Here is a 23,882-nt window from a genome sequence, read left to right as displayed (position 1 = left end):
AACAACAGTTAAATCTAGATTGAGGCTATAGATTTATCTCATAAGTTTTTTTTGAATTCAAGTGAGAATTTTAAGTAAAAACATGTTAATAGTTCAGTGGACCTGATTCTTTATAGTTGTTCCTATTAAGTTCCTATTCCTATTTGTTCTTAGCCAATAATAATATAATAGTATTGTATTTTTTTAAAAAAACATTATTTAATCAAGGGAAATTGCAAAACTCTATGAACATGGAAAGTGGTTGAGATTTTTTAAAGGGAATGTTGGAATATTTTCAACTTTCTAACAGGATCTTATTACCAAAGAAATGTGGAGTGTATGTCCTCGGAAGATGCCATTCAATTTTATCCTCTGCCCACTCAAGTATTTAGAAATATATGTCAAAATACATTTAAAATACAGCACAGAAATAACACGTTGTTAATCATTCTACTAGCAATTTTCAAATGTGAATATTTGGAAAGACTTCAGTGTTATATTGGTTCATTATACTGCAAAACCTGTTCACCAAACTACATAAAAAGAGCAGAATTTTGGAAATGTAATAAACTGTTAACCATGTTTCCAGCAATCCTTTGGGTTTGATGTAAATTATCCTCATTTTGACAAAACCAATGATTCATTACAGTGAGAATACAGGGTCTTAATTTCTAAAACCTCTGTTTTGTAGGAGTCAAAGTTATGTTTACCAGTTTTACACTAAGAAACAGAAAATATTATCTCAGTCAGTCTCATGCTAAAGTTAATTTGTTCCCTTGAGAAACTATTAGGAACTCTGGGTCTGATGATAAAACTTGTAGAGGTTCACTAAACCAGCACCATATAAAATAAATATTAAAAATGCCTTAATAGATCCAAATAAATAGCATCTCCAACAAGAGCTTACCGATATCTCAAACTATTGTTGTTTCAGTGTGTATCTCACTTATCTGCTTAGAGAATACTCAAAGTGACTACTAATAAAACACATGACTAGTAAACATATTCTGTACCTGCAAACAACACAAAAGAAGATCCTCTCCCATGGAATCGATAAATATACTTTGGAAAATGGGCATCTCCAAGACACACACTTTTTTCAGATCTTAACATTCAAAGAGATTCATATTGATACATCAGATGCATCTGCTTTCCTTAAGTTAAAAAAAAAAGCATTATAGATGATCCTTGCTTAATGATGGTAATTGGAATAGGAATTTGTGTTGCTAAACAATGCAGCCATAAAATGCAATATCACACGACTACATAGCACTCACCATTGTTATGTGAGGATCATGAGTTATTAAACAAGAACCATGTGTGATTGCAACATAAAACTTCCTGCTAGTTCAATGGGGTCAATTCAAAGTCAATGGGGAAGCAACAAGGAAGCTAGGAGGCTCGCAAGCAAGCTGGCGGGAATGTGAATATTGTGGAGTATGGCTGGGAAATGCTGCAGTCAGTGTCTCACAAATGTGCATGGGTGGAGGGTAGGTGCCCCAGAGGGTAGGAAGGCTTGTAGGTGGCTGTTGTAGCCTAGTGCAAGTGCAGCTAAGTATGGGGTATGTGCTCCAAAGGTATTCAAGAAAGGTATACAGGAAAATGGTGAGAGTGGGAGTGACTTACAGGAGCAACTTGCAATCTTCCCTGCTGGCTTCCCCATTGACTTTGTTTGTGGGAAGCCAGCAGGGAAGGTCACAAATGTGATCACATGACTATGGGACACTGCAAACTTTGGAAGATTGTGATCATGTGATTGTGGGGATGCTAGGAAGGCTGGAATGTCGAGGACTGATCATAAGTACCACTCACTCAGCGCACCACTGTAACTTTGAAAAGTTGCTGAAATAGTTAGTTGTTAACTGAAAGCAATCTGTACAGAGGTGGGTTCCACTTATCTTTACTACCAGTTCGCAACGGGAGCACACACGCATGCTCGCTTTGCTTGCATACGTGCTTCTGCGCATGCACAGATCAACCATTATGATGTCCAGGCGGGTGAGCGGAGCCTCCCGCCACTTTTACTACCGGTTCACAAGAACCAGACAGAACCGGGAGCAACCCACCACTGAACCTGTATGGATAATAAGTTTTCAAGGCAGCTAAAGAATTGCTGGGAAATTTGCACAGTAATACTTTCAAAACCATATTATTTGAGATTCTCTTTGCCTTTGAATTCTTCCTGCCAGTTATGCATGTTTGTGCAGACCCTATGGAATATATACTTCCAGAGATGATAAATGTAAAAATACAATGCAATATTGGCTCAAGATCTTTATATGAGAAGCTCCTGAAATATGCAATTATTTTAGAATGAAATGAATTAAACATAGCATCACCGTGACATAAACTATCCAAATGACAATATCCGGTTTGTTATTATCAAGTTCCAAACAGATTCTTAAAAGACAGAGCTCTATACCTGATTCATGGCAACTGCTTCATAGTTTTCATCAGCATCTAATTAAAGTGACTCTCAATCTTTATAAATTATCCATTTGGGGGCAAACGAGCAAATATGCATTACAATTGAAATACTGATCCAATAATTTCTGTGTGCTAAAGACAATTTCATGGAGAATATATGATCACTAAGAGTCAACACTGACTTGATAGCACGTAATCAAAGACAATGTCTAAAATATTAAGCGAGAATAAGATGTTGGTGTATTTCTGCTACAGCTTTACACCAAGTGTGAGCAACCCCCAAACACATACCTTGGTGACCATCAGACTTCCTACCCTTGCGGCCTCTGACCCGATGCCGATCTCAATTGGCTCCTTGGTTCTCTGAGGAGCTGAGAGAGATGAAGCGTCGGAAAAGACGCCTAGAGAGCATTTGGAGGACTAGTCATTCTGATTCCGACTGGACACAGGTGAGGTCTTATATCAAGACCTACCTAGTGGCGATAAAAGCGGCGAAATCTAACCATTTTTCCGCTCTTATCGCATCTGCAGAGAACCGCCCAGCCGCCCTGTTTAGGGTGACCCACTCCCTTCTTCGGGGGGGAGTGCGGGAGGATCCCTTGCAGGGTCGAGCTGAGGATTTTGTGCAATTCCTGCATGATAAAGTCGCTCGGATTCGGGAAGGCTTGGACTCCGACTGGGTGAGTCCGGGGGAGGAGACGAGGGTAGGTCTTGAGAATATTATCTGGGAGGAGTTTGATCCTGTGGCTCCCGAGGATGTGGACAGGGTTCTGGGTAGGATTAGTGCCACCACATGTTTATTGGACCCGTGTCCCTCCTGGTTGGTACTGGCCTCCCGGGAGGTTACACGAGGCTGGCTCCAGGGGATTATAACTGCTTCTCTGAGTGAGGGTGCCTTTCCCGCTGCCTTGAAAGAGGTGGTGGTGAGGCCCCTCCTCAAGAAGCCTTCCCTGGACCCGGCTGAATTAGTTAACTACCGTCCGGTCTCCAACCTTCGTTTTGTGGCGAAGGTTGTTGAGAGTGTGGTGGCACGACAACTGCCCAGGCACCTGGATGAAGCTATCTATCTAGACCCGTACCAGTCGGGCTTCAGGCAGGGGCACAGCACAGAAACGGCATTGGTCGCGTTGGTGGATGATCTCTGGAGGGCCCAGGACAGGGGTTGCTCCTCTGTCCTAGTCCTATTAGATCTCTCAGCGGCTTTTGATACCATCGACCATGGTATCATGCTGCAGCGGTTGAGAGGGTTAGGAGTAGGGGGCACCGTTTTGCGGTGGTTCTCTTCCTTCCTCTCCGGCCGCTCGCAGTTCGTGTTAGCAGGGGGGCAGAGGTCGACCTCGAGGCATCTCGCATGGGGAGTGCCACAAGGGTCGGTCCTCTCGCCTCTTCTGTTCAACATTTATGTGAAGCCGCTGGGTGAGATCATCCGTGGTTTTGGGGTGAAGTGTCACCTGTACGCTGATGATACTCAGCTGTACATCTCCACCCCAGACCACCCCAACGATGCCCTTGATGTGATGTCTCACTGCCTGGAGGCCATACGGGCCTGGATGGGGAGGAACAGGCTCAGACTCAACCCATCCAAGACCGAGTGGCTGTGGTTGCCGGCGTCCCGATATAGTCAGCAGGTGCCATCGCTGACTATTGGGGGTGAATCCTTGCCCCCCCACAGAGAGGGCTCGCAATCTGGGTGTCCTCCTGGACGCACGGCTGTTTTTAGAAGAGCACATGACGGCCGTGGCCAGGGGGGCCTTTTATCAGGTTCGCCTGATCCGCCAGTTGCAGCCCTTTCTGGACCGGGACGCCTTGCGCACGGTCACTCATGCCCTTGTCACCTCCCAGCTGGACTATTGTAATGCTCTCTACATGGGGCTCCCCTTGAAGAGCACTCGGAGGCTCCAACTGGTCCAGAATGCGGCCTGCGTGACACCCCTCCTGCGCGAGCTGCACTGGCTCCCAGTGGTCTTCCGGGTGCGATTCAAGGTGTTGGTTACCATCTTTAAAGCGCTCCATGGCATAGGACCCGGGTACCTTCGAGACCGTCTTCTGCCACCAATAGCCTCCCACCGCCCAGTCCGTTCCCACAGAGAGGGTCTCCTCAGGGTGCCATCAGCCAAGTTATGTCGGCTGGCGACACCCAGGGGGAGGGCCTTCTCTGTGGGAGCCCCAGCCCTGTGGAATGAACTGCCCTTGGAAATACGCAAGATCTCCGACCTCTGGGTGTTCCGCTGTGCATTGAAGACCTTGTTGTTCCGCCAGGCAGGGCTGTCAATATAATAATTTTAAATTGGGGTATTTTAATTTTTAGAGTTTTAAATCAGCCAAATTTATTTAATTATTTTAATTTTTAATTATTGTTGTGTCTTGTGTTTTTAAACTGGCTGTACTCCGCCCTGAGTCCTTCGGGAGAAGGGCGGTATAGAAATAAAATTATTATTAAAAATTATTATTACCTCTTCCGACTTTAATAAAAAATTACATAGGAAAATGATTGGTGCAAAGCACCACCTCTAGAATCATATTTCTTTTAAGGAATTTCTTTAAACCTACAGAAGTCCTAGTTGGTAGAGAGCATTCTAGCTCATTTTCTGGTGAATGGCTGTTTTGTGACTAGTCATGTTTTACTATAGGAGCCATTTTGTGCTGGACAGATCAAGTACATCTATTGCATGTGCTCAAAATTCTAAAAAAATATTTTAGGAATAAAAATATTGTTTAGCCTCATCCTAAACTTTTATGGTTAAATCTTGTTGTTAGTTCCAAAGTCATGTCCATCCATTGCGACCCCATGGACAATGTTCCTCCAGGCCTCCCTGCCCTCTACCATTTTCTGGGGTCCATTTACAGTAAGCTCACGCCTACTTCTTCAGTGACTCCATTCAGCCACCTCGTTCTCTGTCGTCCCTTTTTCTTTTGCCCTCAATCTTTCCCAGCATTAAGCTGTTCTCCGGTGAGTCCTTCCTTCTCATTAGGTGGCCAAAGTATTTGAGTTTCATCTTCATCAGGATCTGGCCTTCTAAAGAGCAGTCAGGGTTGATCTCCTCTAGGACTGACCGGTTTGGTCGCCTTGCAGTCCAAGGGACTCGCAGGAGTCTTCTCCAGCACCATAGTTCAAAGGCCTCAATTCTTTGGCACTCAGCCTTTCTTATGGTCCAACTTTCACAGCCATACATTATAACTGGGAAAATAATAGCTTTGACTATACACACTTTTGTTGGCAGGGTGATGTCTCTGCTTTATAGTAAGCTATCTAGATTTGCCATAGCTTTCCTCCCCAGGAGCAAGCGTCTCTTAATTCTTGCTGCAGTCCCCATCTGCGGTGATCTTGGAGCCCGGGAAAATAAAATCTGTCACTACCTCCATTTCTTCCCCATCTATTTGCCAGGAATTGAGAGGGCCAGATGCCATGATCTTAGTTTTCTTAATGTTGAGTTTCAAGCCAACTTTTGCACTGTCCTTCTTCACCCACATCAAGAGGCTCTTTAGTTCCTCTTCGCTTTCTGCAATTAGAGTGGTATCATCTGCATATCTGAGGTTGTTGATATTTCTCCCAGCAATCTTAATTACAACTTTTGATTCATCTAGCCCCGCCTTTCTCATGATGTGCTCTGCATATAAGTTAAATAGGCAGAACGACAGTATACAGCCTTGCCGGACTCCTTTCCCAATTAAATGGTTAAATCGCCTGCTGCTATGTCTGGTGGGCCATACATGATCCACAGGCATAAGACCTATAACCCTTAAATAGGGCTCCCATATATAGCATATTTTTGCTGCAATCTTGTGGTTCTCTCAAGTTTTGCAATTCAGATATGGTAACTCATAGTTGCCTTAACATAGATTCCCATAGTTCTTGAAGCTGCAGAAAAGTATGCCAAGGATAACTTTGAAGCCCTGAGAGGTAAGTTCCTATTTGCCTCAGTCATAAGGTCGTAGGTAGTTCTGTTGGTTCAGTTTTCTACAGACAATTTTGCAGCAATCATTTTTAGAGAAGTTTAGGGGATTTCCTAAACTCCACTGAAGATATTACCTAGTCTGGTAATGATACATTCGGAAACCAACCCACAAGCTTGAGAAACGAACATTCACCTCAACTTTTCAAGTTATTTGAGCAATAGTTCAAGAGTATGGATGTGTTGTGCCCTGATAACCTATTACTCAGGCTATTTCTGAAGGCAGATCTAACATGCTTCTGGAAACCAGTGGTGGGTTTCAAATTTTTTTATTACCAGTTCTGTGGGTGTGGCTTGGTGGGCATGGCGTGGTGGGTGTGGTGTGGTGGACGTGGCAGGGGAATGATACTGTAAAATCTCCATTCCCACCCCATTCCAGGGGACGGTTACTGCAAAATCCCCATTTCTTCCTGATCAGCTGGGACTCGGGAGGCGAGAATAGATGGGGGCGGGGCCAGTCAGAATTTTTACTACCAGTTCTCCGAAATACTCAAAATTTCCGCTACCGGTTCTCCAGAACTGGTCAGAACCTGCTGAAGCCCACCTCTGCTGGAAGCCCAAATGATGAGAAGAATTGAAAACATTTCTCCCAGCCTAAAGATTAGTAAATCTCTGCTCAAAAAAAACCACAGCTGACAGTTCAGTGGAAAAGAGAAGGGCTCTGAGGTAAAGCCACCACCCTTCCGCGCTTCTCCAGCCCATTGTATATCTGCTTTGGATGAAAATTTATCAGTCTTCCAGAAAACCTGTTGACAGTTTTAACTATTCTTCTGATACTTGGGCTAAGAGGAGAAATGGGCAGAACTCTTCAGTTTTCCCTTAGATACTAAATATCTCAAAATTCAACAAGAGAAGGTGAGTGTTGGGAGTGAGTGCTTGCTGTTGACAGCAACCAGAGGTATACTATGAGGCTATCTCCTCACAAACCAGCTACAGGTAATCCTTGATTTACAACAGTTCATTTAGTGACTGTTTGAAGTTATAACAGCACTGAAAAGGGGGACATATGACAGTTTTTTCATACTTAGAACAGTTGCAGCATCCCCTTGGTCATGTGATCAAAATTTGGATGTTTTGTAACTGATTCATATTTATGATCGTTGCAGTGTCTCAAGGTCATGTGATCCCCTTTTGCAACCTTCTGACAAGCAAAGTCAATGGGGAAGCCAGATTCACTTAACAACTGTGATACTAACTTAACAACGTCAGTGATTCACTTAATAACTGTGGCAAGAAAGGTCGTAAAATAGTGCAAAGCTCACTTAACAAATGTTCCACTTAGCAACATAACTTTTAGGCTCAATTATGGTAGTAAATCAAGGACTACCTATATTTGCTTTTTTGGCAAGCCAAGCCCAAATTGGCCATGAAGTGGCCTATGACCTGAACCAATGAAAACTGGAAGTTTGTAGTTGAAGACTGCAGTTTGTGACTCCATACATAAAACAGCATTTAATTTACAATAACTCTATATGTCATTGGAATATACATGTCCAAAGCTTGGGCATAAATAATTGAATCCTTCTTTTCAAACAAAAAAACATTTTATTAATTTGTTGCATTATAATGTTTCCCAGCCATGTGAGCTGGGAATTATGGGTGTCGGTGTCTAAGAAACATACAAAATGATGTATTATTTACCAGTTGCTCCTCCAAGAAAATGACTTTTATTAAACATCTGTAGTATTTTAAAATTAGCTTTTTCATCAAATAGTCAAGTAAAATATATGTTTTTGCTGTTTAATAGTTCTCAAGGGAAGATCTGTAATTGTGTTATAATTATTTAATTGCTAAAGGGTAACATAAACAAGCAAAATCTATTTTGTGGAAAGCTGCTCTATTTACAGTTAAACATCACATAGTCATAAATATTTTAGACCTGTAAGTGGCCTTTTGTTAACTGTATCTCCACAGAGTACAATAATCCACACTTTTTCTTAGAATCATGTCCGATGATTTGGTTTTGTTTTCCTTTAGAAGAAATAAGATAACTTTCACTCTCTAGAGTCTTCTTTTCTAAATCCCTAGATGATATTAGCTTTGCACTCTACATAATTAAACTGCACTGCATATAATTACCAGACTGTTAGAAAAATACAACATGCCAAAGGCTCCTATAGCCGTGCATTATTTCTTTCTTATGCATATGTACTGTATGTTCCCAGGGGACCCAACTCTTGTTTTAATCTCAATAACTGTCTATAGTAGGATGGGATGAGAGATAATGACTAGCCTAAAATTACTCATGACCTTCAGGGTGAAGTAAGGACTTGAATTTGATCTTTCTTCCCAGACTAACGTTCAGCTTATTCTCATCTGGCTACAGGGACTGCAATCTCAGAATTCCCAGCTGAATTCTCTATGACTATACTATAGAAACAAGAATTCATATCTGTAGGTCCTTCCACCTGAATGTGTCTGCTTCTAACCTGTACCATTCCCAAAGGCGCACTTGCTGTGCAACCAAAGCAAAGCTTGACATTTTCCACTACAGCGAGTGCTTGTAAGGTGGAAAGAGTAAGACAAAAGTTACCAGGAGAAATTTCAGGCATATCTTTAATAAGGCCTGCAACTTGTTTAGGAAATTGAGGGATATGAACAATTATGCTAGGAGTACACGGCTGTATCTGTTCTTTTTAAGACTTCCTTAATGACCATCATTGATGGGACTTCCTAGAGTTACACTCAAAAACATTGGAAGAATATTTTTATTATTATTAATTATTCAAAAAAACTTGGTTAAGGCAATGCTCATGTACCTGGGCATACAGATATACTTTCTGGCTATGAATGCCTCTGTGTACAAATAGCGGGGAGCAGCTTGCCTTTTAAATAATAGCTTTATGAGCCCAGAAGTAGTCACCTTACAGCCAAAAGTAGAAGTGACAAACTGGTTGGGAAGGAAGGAGTGATGGCAGCAGTTTCCAATCACTGAGGTGTGCAATAGGTGCAAAACAGAGTTATCTCACAACTGCAGCACCTAAGGGAGGAGCCAGTTCAAGCTGAGGCACCTCATTCCAGTCCAAAATCTCCACTAATACAAATCTGAAAGGGAGGACGGCATTGTAGCCCTCAGTCAAACCTCTAGGTTCGCATGATTTTTGAAATTATTTTCACTGCCCTGCGCCAGCTCTTAACCAGTCCTTCCCATTGTTCCCAGTTCTCATCCAACGTGGTTATGCCGATTGAGAATGCTTTGCATTGGCAATATACTAGAGTACCTGGCTGAAAAAGACTCTTAGGAAGGTTACTGAGGTATTTGTACTTGAGGCTTGGAGATGGTGGTATAATGCAACGGGAAAAGCCAAAAGCACTTTAGTCCCGTTCCTAACAATCTTCCTTTCCTTCTTTTCCACATTTTGCAGGACTGAGCGCCTGAGTCGCCCTTGTGCTGGCCTATCGTTGTGGTCTCGGATTTGAAGGGCGACCGACCATTAACTTGGTCGCACTTGTCGCTCCGTCTTCTCAACAGAGACACGCCCCGTCGTGGTGCAATCGGGCCTGGGGAATAATTCTTGAGAAAAGACGCGAGCTTTCCCAACGCTCCTCTTAAGTCTGGCTTTCGGGGTCTATTTTTAAAAAACGTCACATCCATTTATAGCTCAGGCAACTATATTCGCAAGCCTTTAATCCCGCTCATCGGATTCTCTGAGCCCGACGTTCATTTTCTTTCTGCCGCCTACGTGTCTGCCCTCCAGGCGTCGGGGGCTTTTATTCTTCTCAGGGCGGTTCTGGGGCAGAGATCGGATCCGAGGAGCCGTCGAGTCGCCTCCCAGGGCGCCTTGGCGAGGGAAGAGCATCGGAAAAAGAGGACGGCGCCCATTTTTCCCGCCGTCGGGGAAAAGTTGTCCCCGTGGATGTTTTGCGAGCATCGGCGTAAGCAATTCAAGGGCCGGCCGTCCTGCAGTTGATTCCTTCCCTTCCTACGTAGCTCCTCCGGGCGGCCGCCCGCCCGCCCGCTCGCTCTCAGCATGGTGGATTTGTTCGGCGGGCGGATCCTCGTGAACCTAGAGGGCGGCTTCGTGGACCCCGAGCAAGCTTTGGAGAACAAAATCGTGGGCTTGTACTTTTCGGCCGCCTGGTGCTCCCTCTGCAGGGACTTCACCCCCACGCTGTGCGATTTCTACAGCGAATTGGTGGATGTCGGCACTCATCCGGCCCCTTTCCAGATCGTCTTCATCTCGTCCGACCGCAGCCGGGAAGAAATGGCGAGCTTTATGTACAAGATGCACCCGGGCTGGCTGGCCTTGCCCTTCCACGACCCCCTTAAGCAGTGAGTAGGTTGGGGGCGCGCAACCCTCGCCCCACATCGGTCGTTTGCTAAGAGTTGAACAGGCAACTTTTCGGTTCAGCTCCTCCGAGTTGGCGCCCTTCAGATGGGTCGGTCTGCATGCCCCATAATTTAAATGTTTTGATAGGTGCTTTGTTTGAAGCGAGGTACTAGGAGTTATGGGACTTGTAATCCAGTCCATTCGAAAGGCACAAGAATAGTACGGGTAGCCCTCGTCTTACAAATAGTTCTTTTAGTGGCCGTTCAAAGTTATAACAGCACTGAAAAAAAGGTGATTTATGATCATTTTTCATATTTATGACCGTTGGGGCGTCCCCATTTGATCACGTGATTAAAATTCAGATGCTTGGCAACTAATATTTATGACCAATGCAGTATCCCTGGATCATGTGATCACCTTTTGTGACCCTCTGACAAGCAAAGTCAGTAGGGAAGCCAGGTTCACTTAATTTTGTTACTGCGATGGTGGCAAATCTTGTTGACTAACTTAACAACTGCAGTGATTCACTTAAGAACTGTCAAGAAAGGTTGTAAAATGGGGCAAAACACACTTAACAAATGTCTCGCTTAACAACGGAAATTTTGGGCTCAATTGTGGTCATTAGTTGAGGACTACTTGTAGTTCAATTAAAAACACATGAGATGCAATCATGAAGGGACTTTGGGGAGTTCTGGCTAAAGTTCTTTGAATGGCTGTCCCAAAGTTGCTTTTTCTAAAAAAAGTAACAGGACTTTCTTGTTTATTTTTCTCTTTGAGAATGTTTCACTTCTCATCCAAGAAGCTTCTTCATTTCAGAACTGATTCTTCAGAATTGAAGAAAATTCTTGAATATGAAGTGAAAAGTTTTCAAATGGAAAAAAAAACCCCCAAGAAGGTTCAGATGCCTTTTTGAAAAAGCAGAGCCATGACCTGGATGATTGAGAATCTCCTTTGATTTTGAATAGCTGTTTCACAAGTTCTGATCCAGTAGTTATTCATCATACCAATTCTTGTATCCTTCCTAGTCATCTTTCTTACTCTTCCTATGCCTACAGCTCTCAGTGCTCTGTAAAGTTTTCCAACAAAAAAAGAGCCCATATCAGGGTATGATTCTGTCTCTACTGGAGTAGCATTATTATTCAGAAGCAAATAAGTCTGTTGTGGTGCACTCATTTTATCATTTTTTAAATGCCTAACCATTTCTACACATGCATTTGTGATGAACGGCTCCCCATAGTATATGTCAATGCTGAAAAGAAAGAGAATAAAATATGTGGCTATTGGCCAGAATTTAGCTATATGCTCTTCAGATTTAACTCTTCTGCTGGAAGAAAATAATAGAAAAAAATTAAAAAATTGGCACTAAAGAAAGAAGCTAGGATGCCCAAGGCACTTGAACCAGTAATCATCCATTACTTTCAGGCAATCATATACCTCTCACTTAGTCAAGTCATTAACATTAGCCCAAAGATTTTACACTGCTATGTGGAGAGCTATTTTGCTGCTAGGTACGACAGAGAGGTTGCAATCAGAAAGATTAATTTTACCCTTGTGCAAAATCTTACCAGAGGTAATAGCTCCTGAACTCCTTTTAGCCTTCAGATTTTCCTACAATCTGGGATACATTTTGAAGCTTCACAGCATGGGAATCAACCCTGAAGTGCCTTTATTTGGTTCACTGTTCATTTGCACATAAATGGGCATGTAAACAACAGCACAGAATACTGTATTCTCTGGGGGTATAGTTACCCATTTCTTGCAATGGATATCATCTTCATGGGATCACATTTACCAGATTAATAGTTCTCATCACTTTATAACAGTACACTGATATCTATTTTGGCTGCTTTTAAAAGTAGCACCCAGACTTTCCTTTTCCCACCAGTTTGTATATAATAGAATGAAGATTGCCTGAGAAATGATAAGCCTAAAAACAGAGGACAACTGAATTTGGCTGTGGGCTTCTTGAAATCCAGAACCAGGTATCATTCTGATTTGGAAAGCAATGTTCCTATAGGAGCTCATCAATTTGAAGGCCATGTGTTGGCAATGGTAAGGCAGAACTAAGCCAAAAGTCATTCAGATGCAATCTTCCTTTTCTCTTTGTTTTTCTCTGTTCTGCCTTTTTTTCTTTGCCCACCTCATCATTGCACAGCAAGTTGTTTGCAGAAAGACAGATTTTAGGTTTTTTTCTTTTACATATCCACCATACAACAAAATATTTCTTCATATTGTTCACATTTCCATCATAAATTCAAAGTGCCTTTATACATTCTAAATTGTCAGGCGTGAAGAATCAGGACTAAACCTTAAGTTCCAGTTAAGATGATTTATTGCTCATGCCTACACACAAGAATCTGATCCACTAATGGTCAGCACTAAATTGGCAGTAGATAAGAGTTAAAGAAATTCAAGAAGGGTTGGTTTGTGGGAATGTATTGTACCTCTCTTGACTCCACCCCTTTGCTCTACCTGTTAGTCTGCTACATAGATAATTTCTCTGGTGACAAATAACAATGGTACATCAATTTATCAAAATTTTCTTTAACACGAAAACACAGTGTAAATTCCAGTCATTTCAATCACATAGTTTCCCATTGATCCACTTGTATATTATAACTTAATTTTTTAGCCTAGTTTATCATACACTTATACTTGGTCTTCCTCTATTTCATATTTCAACAAAAAATTATACATTTTAGCAACAACATTGTTTGTATATAATTCTGTTTCAAACTTTGTTCAAAACCGTAACATATTTTAGCCACTGTAAATCTCTGATAATTGGAAAATGATCCTTCTGTTAACATCTCTTGAATTTATTTTATAATCTCCTTGAGAAAAGTCTAGTACATCACAGTAATTTAACCATTTATGTTTATTTATCATTTATAAATGCTTCTTGTGTTGGGACTCACAAAGTGTTTATGGGCACGACCTAGATTTGTATTTATTACACACACTAAAAAATGGTCTACCTGACATAATGATTTTTGAAATGTACATTAACCTTTATTGTTTGTTATTCAGTTGTTAAGTCATGTCCTACTCTTCACAATCCCACGGACCAGAGGGATGTCAGGATCTCCTGACTTATACTGTTTCCAGGAGTTTGCCCAAATTCATGTTCACTGCATCAATGATACTATCTCATCATCTGATTCTCTACCATTCCTTTCTCCTTTTGCCTTCGATCTTTCCCAACAACAGGGTCTTTTCCAATGAATTCTGTCTTGTCATTTGATGGCCAAAGTATTTGAGCTTAAGTTTCAGTATCTGTCCTCCCAAAGAACAGTCAGAGTCGATTTCCTTTAGGATTGACTGATGGACTCTCCTTGCAGTCCGAGCTCTCTCAAATGTCTTCTCCAACACCACAATTTGAAAGCATCAGTTCCTCAGCATTCAGCCCTTTTATGGGCCATAGCCATACAGTACTACTGGGAAAACCGTAGCTTTGAGTGTATACACTTTTGTCGGCAAGGAGATGGCTCTGCTTTTTAATATGCTGTCTAGATTTGTCATAGCTCTCCTCTCATGAAGCAAGTGTCTTTTAATTTCATGGGGAAAGTCACATCTTCAGTGATTTGGAGTGCAAGAAAATAAAATCTGTCACTGCTTTAATTTCTTCCCCTCCTATTTACCAGAAGTGATGGGACTGGATACCATGATCTTAGGTTTGTATAATGTTGAGACATTAACTTTAGCTTTGTCATACCATAGATATCCATGCTACCCAAATCTCAGATTGTGTCTTTCTAACTCCAATAGCCTTATACTACTTACACCCACTCTTTTTTCCAAGTTAAAGAGCAGACAGCAAAATATAATTTCAAATCTGGTAGACCCAATCCTCCTCTTTCCTTTGCATCTTGAAATACCTTATACCTAACTTGGGGTGTTTCCCTGCCATACAAATTTAGATATATCCTGACATTTTTAGAGGGTACATCAGTTGTCAAAAAAGGGATTGTCTGAAACAAAAATAACATTCTAGGTGAAACTTTTATCTTAATCACAGAAATTCTCCCCAACAATGACAATTGTACTTTATCCCATGTGAACATGTCTTTTTTAATTTCATTCTATATCTAAAAATAAGATACAATTCTCATTTGTCATAATAATACCAAAATATTTTATCTTTTTCTTAATTTTAAAATCTGTTTTATTAACAGAAGAGACAGTAGGCAACTTTGTCTTGTCCCTTTTTTAAAATCTTGGTTTGGTTAAGTTACCACAGCTATTTATGCTATTTGTGAAATATAAATTGATTTCCCCTCTTTATACCGTGTTTCTCCAAAAAGATGACCCACCTTGAAAAGAAGCCCTATCACGTCTTTGAGTGCATGCAATCAAATTAAGCCCCACCCACAAAATTAGATCTAATTAAGATCCCGCCTACCCTGGGGTTCAGGGGGTGAGGTGAGGCACACAGATAAAAAATAAGCTAGGGTGGGGATGAAGGGGTGAAGCTGCCCTACTTACCAGGCCTTGCACACCCCGACACCTACCTCGCCTTCTTCTGTGGCCGCTTCTTCTGCGACCTTTTGCCGCCACTCGAACGTATCATCCTGGCCTCTGTTTTGGGTTGAGATGCCTGCCGGAAGGCATCTGCAGCCAATAACAGAGCTCCAAATCGATCAGGCAACTGAAGGCGAAACGGAGACCGGAACGATGCATGCGAGTGGCGGCAAGCAGCCGCAGAAGAAGTGGGCCAGCAGCGGGCTCCTTCTGGGCAAGGCTGTCGATGCCACTGCCACGAGGTGAGTCAATAATTAGAACCCTCCAAAAAGAAGGCCTAGCCGTTTTTTCGGGGTCAAAAGAAAATAAAACCCAGCCTTCTTTTTGGAGAAACATGGTAACATTCTCTCCAAAATTCTCTAAACAAAAAAGTTCAGTTTGCCTTCACTATGTCTAAAAAAAAATCAGCGCAGCTTGTTTTTCATTATGTTGTTCTAAATATTCCAAAACATCCAATACACTTCTAACATTATCCTTTCTGCCAAAATGGCAACAGGAGGCAATTTTCAGTGCCCAGGTAACAACAGCCTAAAGTAGCCAACAGGAATTTAAAAAATTTTAATCCCTGACTGTATCTGGAACCAGATTTTTAGTGATGTGTGCCAGATTAGATTTATGCTAAAAAATTATATTGAGACGAGAGGAAACCAACTACTTTAAAACTGAAATAGCCAAGTACAACTTTATGCTGTGTCAACTTTAAACTGAAGCACAGGCAATGTCATGAGGACATGGTAGAAAAATGCTGTTGGCAAGGCATCTTCATGTTATTCCCCAGAGTCAAGTGAGGAAATTGTCATTTAGGTAAAAGCCTACTTGATCCTTATGAAAAAAATCTTATAAAATTATTTTCAGTTTTTCAGCTAAAATCTTTATAAACAATTTATAATCATTATTCAGTAACAATATTGGCCTGTGGTTTCTTGCTAAGGTCAAATCTTGTCCTCCTTTAGATATTAATATGCATTAGCCTCTTTCCAAGTCTCTGCCATCCTTCCTTCTTGTAAAATAGAGTTCATTGTGTTTTGTAGAGGCTGCAAAGGTTTATTCTCAAAACACTTGTAATTGTAATACAAACTTGATCATCCATCTGATCCAGGCAGCTTTCCTGATTTATTTTTAAACTTTTCTTATTGTTGTGTTATGTTATGGTCCATTCATAATTTGTCTTTGTTCCTCTGTAATCCTCAATTGACTTTTTCTCTAAGATATTCATCTATTTTCTCTGATGGAATAGCATGTCTTCTATGAAAACCTGGTACTTTAATCTTGGTCCTATGAAGTCCTGGTCAGTAAAGAACATATACTTCAATTATAGCTTATAAAGCAACCTCAGGTAGAACTATGTGTTTAAGTTACTCCATAGCGAATTAAGTGCTAATTAAACAGAAGCTTTTTGCAAAGATTCAGCAAAGCAGCAACCTAGATCAGAGAAACGGAAGTTTGCCAGCAGATGCTCAACCACAGATACAAATCAACCACGGTAATTGCTAGAAACTGCAGAAGGCCTAGACCACATAGAAGAGGCATTAGTTTGATGAAGAGATGTGGTCGGTAAACAGTTCTAGAAAATATTGCAAGTCAGCCTATTACTGAGAAGTAGTGTGACATTTAGCTTATAGCTATGGGCAAAATCTGGCCAGGGGCCCAGATCACTACGCCCAGGAAATGATAAATAACCAATGAGTGAGACTCTAACTTTGTGCTTCTTTCTGTGAAAAGTATAAAAGCTAAAACATAAACATGATTCTTGGGCTCCTCTTCCTTTTTGCTGAAGTTTATTGAAACAGTCAGCAGAGGGGCCCTCTTTGCTTCTGCGCACAGATAAAGCAGAATTTCACCTACCTTGATTCTGTGGGAATTACTGGCTCGACAGGTTGATAAAGTACTTTTTGTGTAGCCGCTGCCATCCATTAATACATTTCCTTCTTGTCATTTCAATATCGTTTTATTTTATTTTCGTAATTTACAAGCTAATTTATCCTGCAAGCCTTCATGTCAACCATGTGCTTTTGGATGTTTTCTCTTATAGCTCAGAAATATTCTTAAGTCTCCTTGCATATATAAACATGATTAAGGCTATTTGAGGAACCAGCTCACCCCACTGGGATTAGCCCTTCCCACTGATGCCAGCAGTGGAGCCATGTTGTGGGTGGAGTCAGCTTGATTATTTCGGCTGGTGGGGTCCAGGAGGAGGACCTTCTCTGCTGTTGCTCCTGTCCTCTGGAATGTCTCTCCCCACCCCCACCCCGCATGTGAGTTTGACCCCAGCCCTCCTATCCTTTTGTTAGGACCTCAAGACCTGGCTCTGCCAGTTGGCTTAGGACCCCAATGGGGGAACAGCACAAATGGAGGTAGTTGATTAACAGCCAGTCCCACCTCCCTCCACCATGCCCTCGCCAGGTGTCATTAGATTTCAATACCTGGCTTGAGTTCGTTTATGTTTTAATATACTGTATAAATACATTTTTTGATTGTAAGCCATCCGGAGGTGCCTTGTGATAAGATGGTAGCCAATACATTTTATAAATTAATTAATTAAAATCTCCTTGCAGAATTTCAGTAATATGGAGACCGAGAAGGACATTTTCAATTTTTTTCTTTTTCTTTCCAGGAAGCATTCATGATAGGTTTGAAAATACAGTTGCAATCACTATCTTGCTGAAATAATTAATCTCTTTTCAGATTTAATTTCTTTACTGTCTGTTGGACATTAGCTTGAAAACTAAGATAATGTTATGCTAGAACTGCCCCCAAACTGGATAGATATGCTAAATTGAACCAATAGTTCACTTCAAATACACTGCTGTAAACTTTAGCTAACAATGGAATAGATATTCACAGATTCACCGCACAGTATTTCATGTAACGGATTTGCGTTGGGCAGCTGTCAATATGTTTTTTTTCTTCAATTTAAACACAACATTCTTTGTCTCACGTATGTACAAGAAAATCCTGACAAGTCTGAAACATTTTGTAACACACTGCTTTGTATTGATCAAATTAAAACACAAGTCATTTGTGTACAACCTTTCAAGACATATTTGGAGAAACAAAGGTGAAATAGCATCTTCCTAATCATTAAGGACTCAGGTCGCTTTCAAAATCAGTTATAGACAAATGTCACCGTTATGGACAAATGGTAACAGGCCTGATTGTTCATTTACTTATATGCACATAGTATAGCCAATTTTTTCCTCTCCTTTTGTTTTTTTACAGTGAATTGAAGAAGAAATACAACATAACAGCCATTCCCAAACTTGTGATTGTTAAACAAACTGGAGAAGTAATTACCGATAAAGGGAGAAAGCAGATTCGTGAGAGAGGGCTCAACTGCTTTCAAAACTGGCTTGAGGGGGCTGATGTCTTTCAGAATTTTTGTACCTGAACCAAAATAGTATTTTCAGACTTAAACAAAACAATATCTTTGCTATCTGCAACTAGACTTAGAGGGGAAATTACGTTCTCCTTTTTTAATGTTGACTTGCTTAATTTTGAATCCTACATAGCTGGAATAATTAGACATATCTGAGTCCTTCATAGTTCTCCCTTCTATATTGTTTCTATTTATATTTTTATTACATAGATGAGACAAAAGTAGTCTTAATATTATTGAATTGATAAATTTGATTGATAATTGGTTATCAAATTGATAATTTGATAAAATTGCTAATTAATTTAATATGTCTACATTTAGCTCTTTAAAAGAGTGCTATCTTAAATCTATGCAAGCACATTATCTTTGCAAAGATAAAAACTTTATAAAGAAAATATAATTCTTGAAAATGCAGTCTTTTTGCATGTGGATTTAAAATGTATATACTAGTATAATAATAAAATTAGTTTTAATAAATTTATAATTTATCTGTCTTTGCTTTTTGAGCAACAAACAATTGAAAAGTTCTTTGTCTAATGCTGTTACTTGCTAAAACTTAACGTTTGGGGTACAACTACTCTGGATCATAAAATCAGCTGCATTGTTCTATTTGCAAGATTTTCATTCCTTTTACCAGCTGGGATTGAAGACTCTTCACCAAACTGTTTATATCAGCATTTATCAACATTGGCCACTTGAAGATGTATGGACATCAGCTTCCAGAATTCCTCAGCCTGCATGAGAAACACTGTTCTATATTTATTGGGTTAGTTTATCTCGTCAAGGCTGAGTGATCATTGACTAGATTGAGGAAGGCTGCACTGATGTTTGTATTATTGATGAAATTCAGGTAAGTGATAGCTGATTAATGTGGAAAAGTTAATAGGGCTGGATTTACTTGCTTTCACTTGTAGTTGGGATGGTCTGGGGCAATGAGAATAGGTTACAAGGTAAGGGTATCACGGCAAAGTGAAAATTTAACTATTTTTTTTTCACCTGTAGAAGTTAAGGCTTATAGTGAAAAAAAAAATAGCCAGAAGCATATAGAAGTTTTTTTCCAGTATATTTAAGTAGGGCAGGAATGGGAAATCTTTGAAACATTCAGAGCAATGTGTACTTGGTTATTCATGCAACCCCAGTTCATATACTGTTCATATCCCATTTATACGATTGCTTTGCATGCTACACCTAGAAAGCTCACCATTCAGACTAGAGACATGCAGGTTCAATTGGCTTGGAAAAACAGCAAGCAATTAACCTTCACAAACTAAGCTGTGTAACTTGCATAAAAATGGTTATATAACAGCTCCCTCACTCACAGCAATTTTGGGAGGTTACATTGATATTAATACTTCTCTTGTAAAATTCATATCTCATGATGTTGCTGATTAAAGGCATTCAGGATGACTGAATAAATTCCTTAAATAAATAAAATTTAGAAAGGCATGGCTAAGGGGTTGTTAAGTTTGTTGAAATGCTATAGACCTGAAGTAAAACTAATGTTTAAGCATTCTCTAAAAGCAGTAAAAGTATGCAACTACTGAAGAAGGATCTTGTGAAATGGTATCAGCACCTAGGTAAGGGTTGCTTTGGCTCACACAAAAAAACTTGCCCTACTAGAGTGAAATATTTGCATTTTTTTTCTTTTGACAACCTTTATATTACCAGCCAGGGGTGAAATCCAAAGACAATGGCTACAGCAGTCAGAAAATACATGAACTCAGCTGAGTTCAGCTAAAGTTAGCTGAGTTTAGCTCAGCCAAAAAAGAGTTTTTGAAAAGTTTAAGTTAAAAGCTGTGAAATTTTGGAAAAAAACAGCATTATTTAAAAAAATTGTAAAAAGGGCTCCTTTTGTTTCTTCATGGAACCTGAAGTACTCTATGGCTTTATATATGTGCGTGAATATACACATAAATACACTCAGACAAACACCCATTTTTAGGTGTTTATTTTACTTGAAGGACAATAACTAACCAGCTTTGGTTGTTAAAAATGGTTAATTTAGAAAGATGTTTGAACAAAGAGTTAAATCTGACGTTTTTCCTCGTTTCCCCTCGCAGGTCCTCGGCTTGTCAAGCTAAAGACAAATATATCACTGACTGAGGGAAAAATTTATTACAGTCATCTTTCTCCTTGTTTTACTATGTAAGATATAAAACAAATGACTTGGATATAAAACACGTTTGATTATTTTTTTTGGCTTTAAAAAATGACAAATGCTTTTCTGAGCAGACATAAATGGAGAGGGTGCAGAGGTTGCTATGGAAAATACCCTGCCTCATAAATTGAATCATATTACGCTGTTCTAACAACATGTATATATTAAATAATCTGAAAGTTCTGGGGCACCCAAAGGACATGGTGAGACCATAGAAAATCAGTTGTTTTTATTGCAACATAACAGAGTTTATTTCCCACCATTTTAAATACAGAAATTCACATAAATTCTTGAGATCAAACTATAAAAGGGAATCTAAGCATGAAGCTCTTCAGGACATAAAAGGCTGAAAAGATACATTGTAGGGTAATCTATGCATTGTATTCATAACTGGAGCCATAGAACTTGTAAGGTAACAGTCTGTAAGACTTAACAAGATACTAAAAGAGAACAGCTGCATTCAATAAAACTGCAAAAATGCTTCACAAATTAAATTTTTATAAAACTCAGGATGTTTTTTTAAAAAACATGTATATGAATAGTAGTACAGCAGATGTTGCATAAGATTAGAGCTTTGGGGATTGATGCAATTGTAATTCAACACATCTGGAAAGCATCAAGTAGCAGAAAGCAAGATTACATTTATGGCATATATACAGCCATATGGAACCAAACCCAGATCACAGCCCCTTCACCAGAGAAACAAAGTTATGGAGCCTTATAATGATACTCTGCTCATTTAAGGAATTATCCTGAATGCTGAGCTTCTCTGAGAACTCAGCCTTCAGGGAGAAATTCTCATACTTTGTGTCTTGTGTCATTTTACGGAGACTTGCAACTTCTTAAAAATGACAAATATATTTGTGTAACCTTGTCCAAGTTCACAGCTAGCGTTCACATACAAAGTGTGGAAGAAGGCTCGGAGCAAGTTTGACGTTTCCACTTCGTATGCACAAGCTTGATTAGGATTTAAAAAACATGCAACGACAACACCACCATCAACGTGTGTGACTGCCCAGGAGATCTCTCCCTGAATCAGTTCAGCCCAAATTTGACTGGTCCACTGGATGAAAACTGCCTTCAAGAGATTGTTCCTAGGATTAGCCTTAAAATACACAACATATTGTGGGGTTCTTTCTCTTCTTAGTAGATTTTTTTTTTAATGGTAAGAAAAAAGATGGAAACATGAAAAATAGATGGTTTTGGCTAAGTTGAGAAAAAGTTTGCAGTAGGCAGGTAGGCAGATGTTATTAGTATTATCTGCTATCTACGCTTCCTGCAGTATTGCACATTTGAAAACTATTGATGGATACTCTCAGACTTACATAGAACAATCCTGTGTTAAGGTAAATATAGGCAATATGAAGTTTTATTAGGGAACCAACTAGGACCTTTTGACCCTCCTATTATACATGCACTTAGAAACATGGTTGCTATAAAAATGTAAATCAGATTTGTGGACTATTTTGCCTTGTGTTAAGAAATCTGACTGCTGAGAGCCTGTGGACAATTGTTTGTTAGTTACTTATCTACAAAGTTTTCACCAGAGACATTTCCTTTGAGGAACACAAAACAAATGACTTTAATCCCACTAGGCAGGATCTTTAAAAAGAAATTGCTTCTTTGTTCCAAGGTAAAGCATATCTCTAGGTCAAAACAATAAACAGCCTCAAAGGATCCTTGTTTCACTGGGTTTTTTTCGATAAGGATTTTTATTCCCCTATTTCTCTCAGGAGTGTTACTGCTGTCCTAACCAGCACTGAAGCTCACTTTATGTAGCTGATCTAACAGAACCTGCTTTGGATTGAGACCAGAATGTTGTCCCTCTGTGGAGTTGTGAGGACCAGGTGTGAGCATCACAAAAAGGATGCCAAGATGTAACGTTCTTCATAGCACTTTGAGATTGCAGATCTCTTTTTGGGGGGAGATTCCCAGCCATCTTGGGTAGTGGCATATCAATCAAATTTGGAAACAAATATCATTCCTTGTTGGAAGATGGAAAAGTATCAAGAGCAGAGAGAAGGAGAATGGTTGAAGCAGGCAGTGGAATGTATAACAAAGATAGGAAGGAGAAGGAGGCTTAATTCTGTTGCTGGAGCCCTAAAACGGGCAGAAAGTGATAGCTGTTGAGAATGATCAACGGGATCTCTTGAGGCCATTTCCATCCATCTAAATATCTTGGATATTTTTTGCATCTCAGACCATGAAATCTTTGGAATTGGTCAGGCAGCAAATTAGACAGGAATCTATAAAAAGCACAAATTACACAAACCCAGCATTCATACATTATCATGTAAACCAATGAGATCACCGATTAGTTCCAAGAGAGTTTGTCAATAGATACAAGTCAAATAATCTACGTAGTCTCCAAAGTTCAAGTTGGTGTTATTTCATTCCTACTTTGAAGCTAGATACTTTAATTGTGACCAATAATTCTTTCAGGTTTCCTGTTAATTAACTTAGGTAAGCATGGAGGCAAGGATTAATTTTAGCATGCAGAATTTTCCAACTAGAAACTCTAATTGCATATGTAAATTGATTACCTAGAAACATCAGTTATTAATGCATGTAAATCTGTATCTGCAAGAGAAGAAAACTATAATTACAAGCAGGCTGGAAGACAAATCAACTGTTATCAAAATATCCCAGATATTTGATTTTGAATGAATAAACCAGAATGTTTTGCTGTCCTTGCCATTCCATTGCTTTTAATCTCTCCCTGTGTGTGAGTGCGAGTGTGTTTTCATCTGTTGTATATTTGGGGCTGGAGCTAGATTTAGGCATATTTAGGTTATAGTCACTGAAATCTGGGGTTTCGAGAGCTGGACTATGATATAATTTCTCAAACTGGCACTTTTAGATCTACAGTATCTCAATGCAAAAACAAAAACCCTATTACCAGATAGCAAAAAGGCAGAGAAAATTCTAATTCCTTACTGTCAAGACTTTTGCATATTTAGTTCAATAGACTTACTGAAATAATTGCTTTGACCAAAACTGGATACCGTTTTTTTGGTTGGGTTGCATGTGCTACTAAACCGTGGATAACCACGGTTTATTAAATAAAGCAGATTTACAAAACACAGTTATAATCATAGTTATCAAACCACAACTGCTGGATTCATACATGTGAAGCCTAAACATTTTGATGTAGCATGATTTGTAAATACAAATCATTCACCATAAATAATGCTGCA

General features: G+C 39.9%; 1 protein-coding gene across 2 annotated transcripts; it reads left to right on the top strand.

Annotated features, from left to right (window-relative positions):
• The first annotated feature begins 8,535 nt into the window (after window positions 1-8,535).
• Window positions 8,536-19,004, top strand: NXNL2 (nucleoredoxin like 2). Of its 2 annotated transcripts, XM_087886039.1 has the most exons (3): window positions 9,552-9,614; window positions 9,725-10,632; window positions 18,371-19,004. In XM_087886039.1, the coding sequence occupies exons 2-3, from the start codon at window positions 10,331-10,333 to the stop codon at window positions 18,537-18,539; spliced, it is 471 nt and encodes a 156-aa protein (XP_087742165.1). In that variant the 5' UTR covers window positions 9,552-9,614; window positions 9,725-10,330; the 3' UTR covers window positions 18,540-19,004. The 2 variants fall into 2 exon arrangements, with proteins under 2 accessions (XP_034265939.1, XP_087742165.1); XM_034410048.3 differs by having other exon boundaries at window positions 8,536-10,632.
• The last annotated feature ends 4,878 nt before the right edge of the window (window positions 19,005-23,882 follow it).

The sequence above is a fragment of the Pantherophis guttatus genome, chromosome 2 (genome assembly GCF_059756535.1).
Source record: "Pantherophis guttatus breed Tessera chromosome 2, ASM5975653v1, whole genome shotgun sequence".
In the NCBI taxonomy this organism is placed as follows: domain Eukaryota; kingdom Metazoa; phylum Chordata; class Lepidosauria; order Squamata; family Colubridae; genus Pantherophis; species Pantherophis guttatus.
This window is presented reverse-complemented; position numbering and strand designations above follow the sequence as displayed.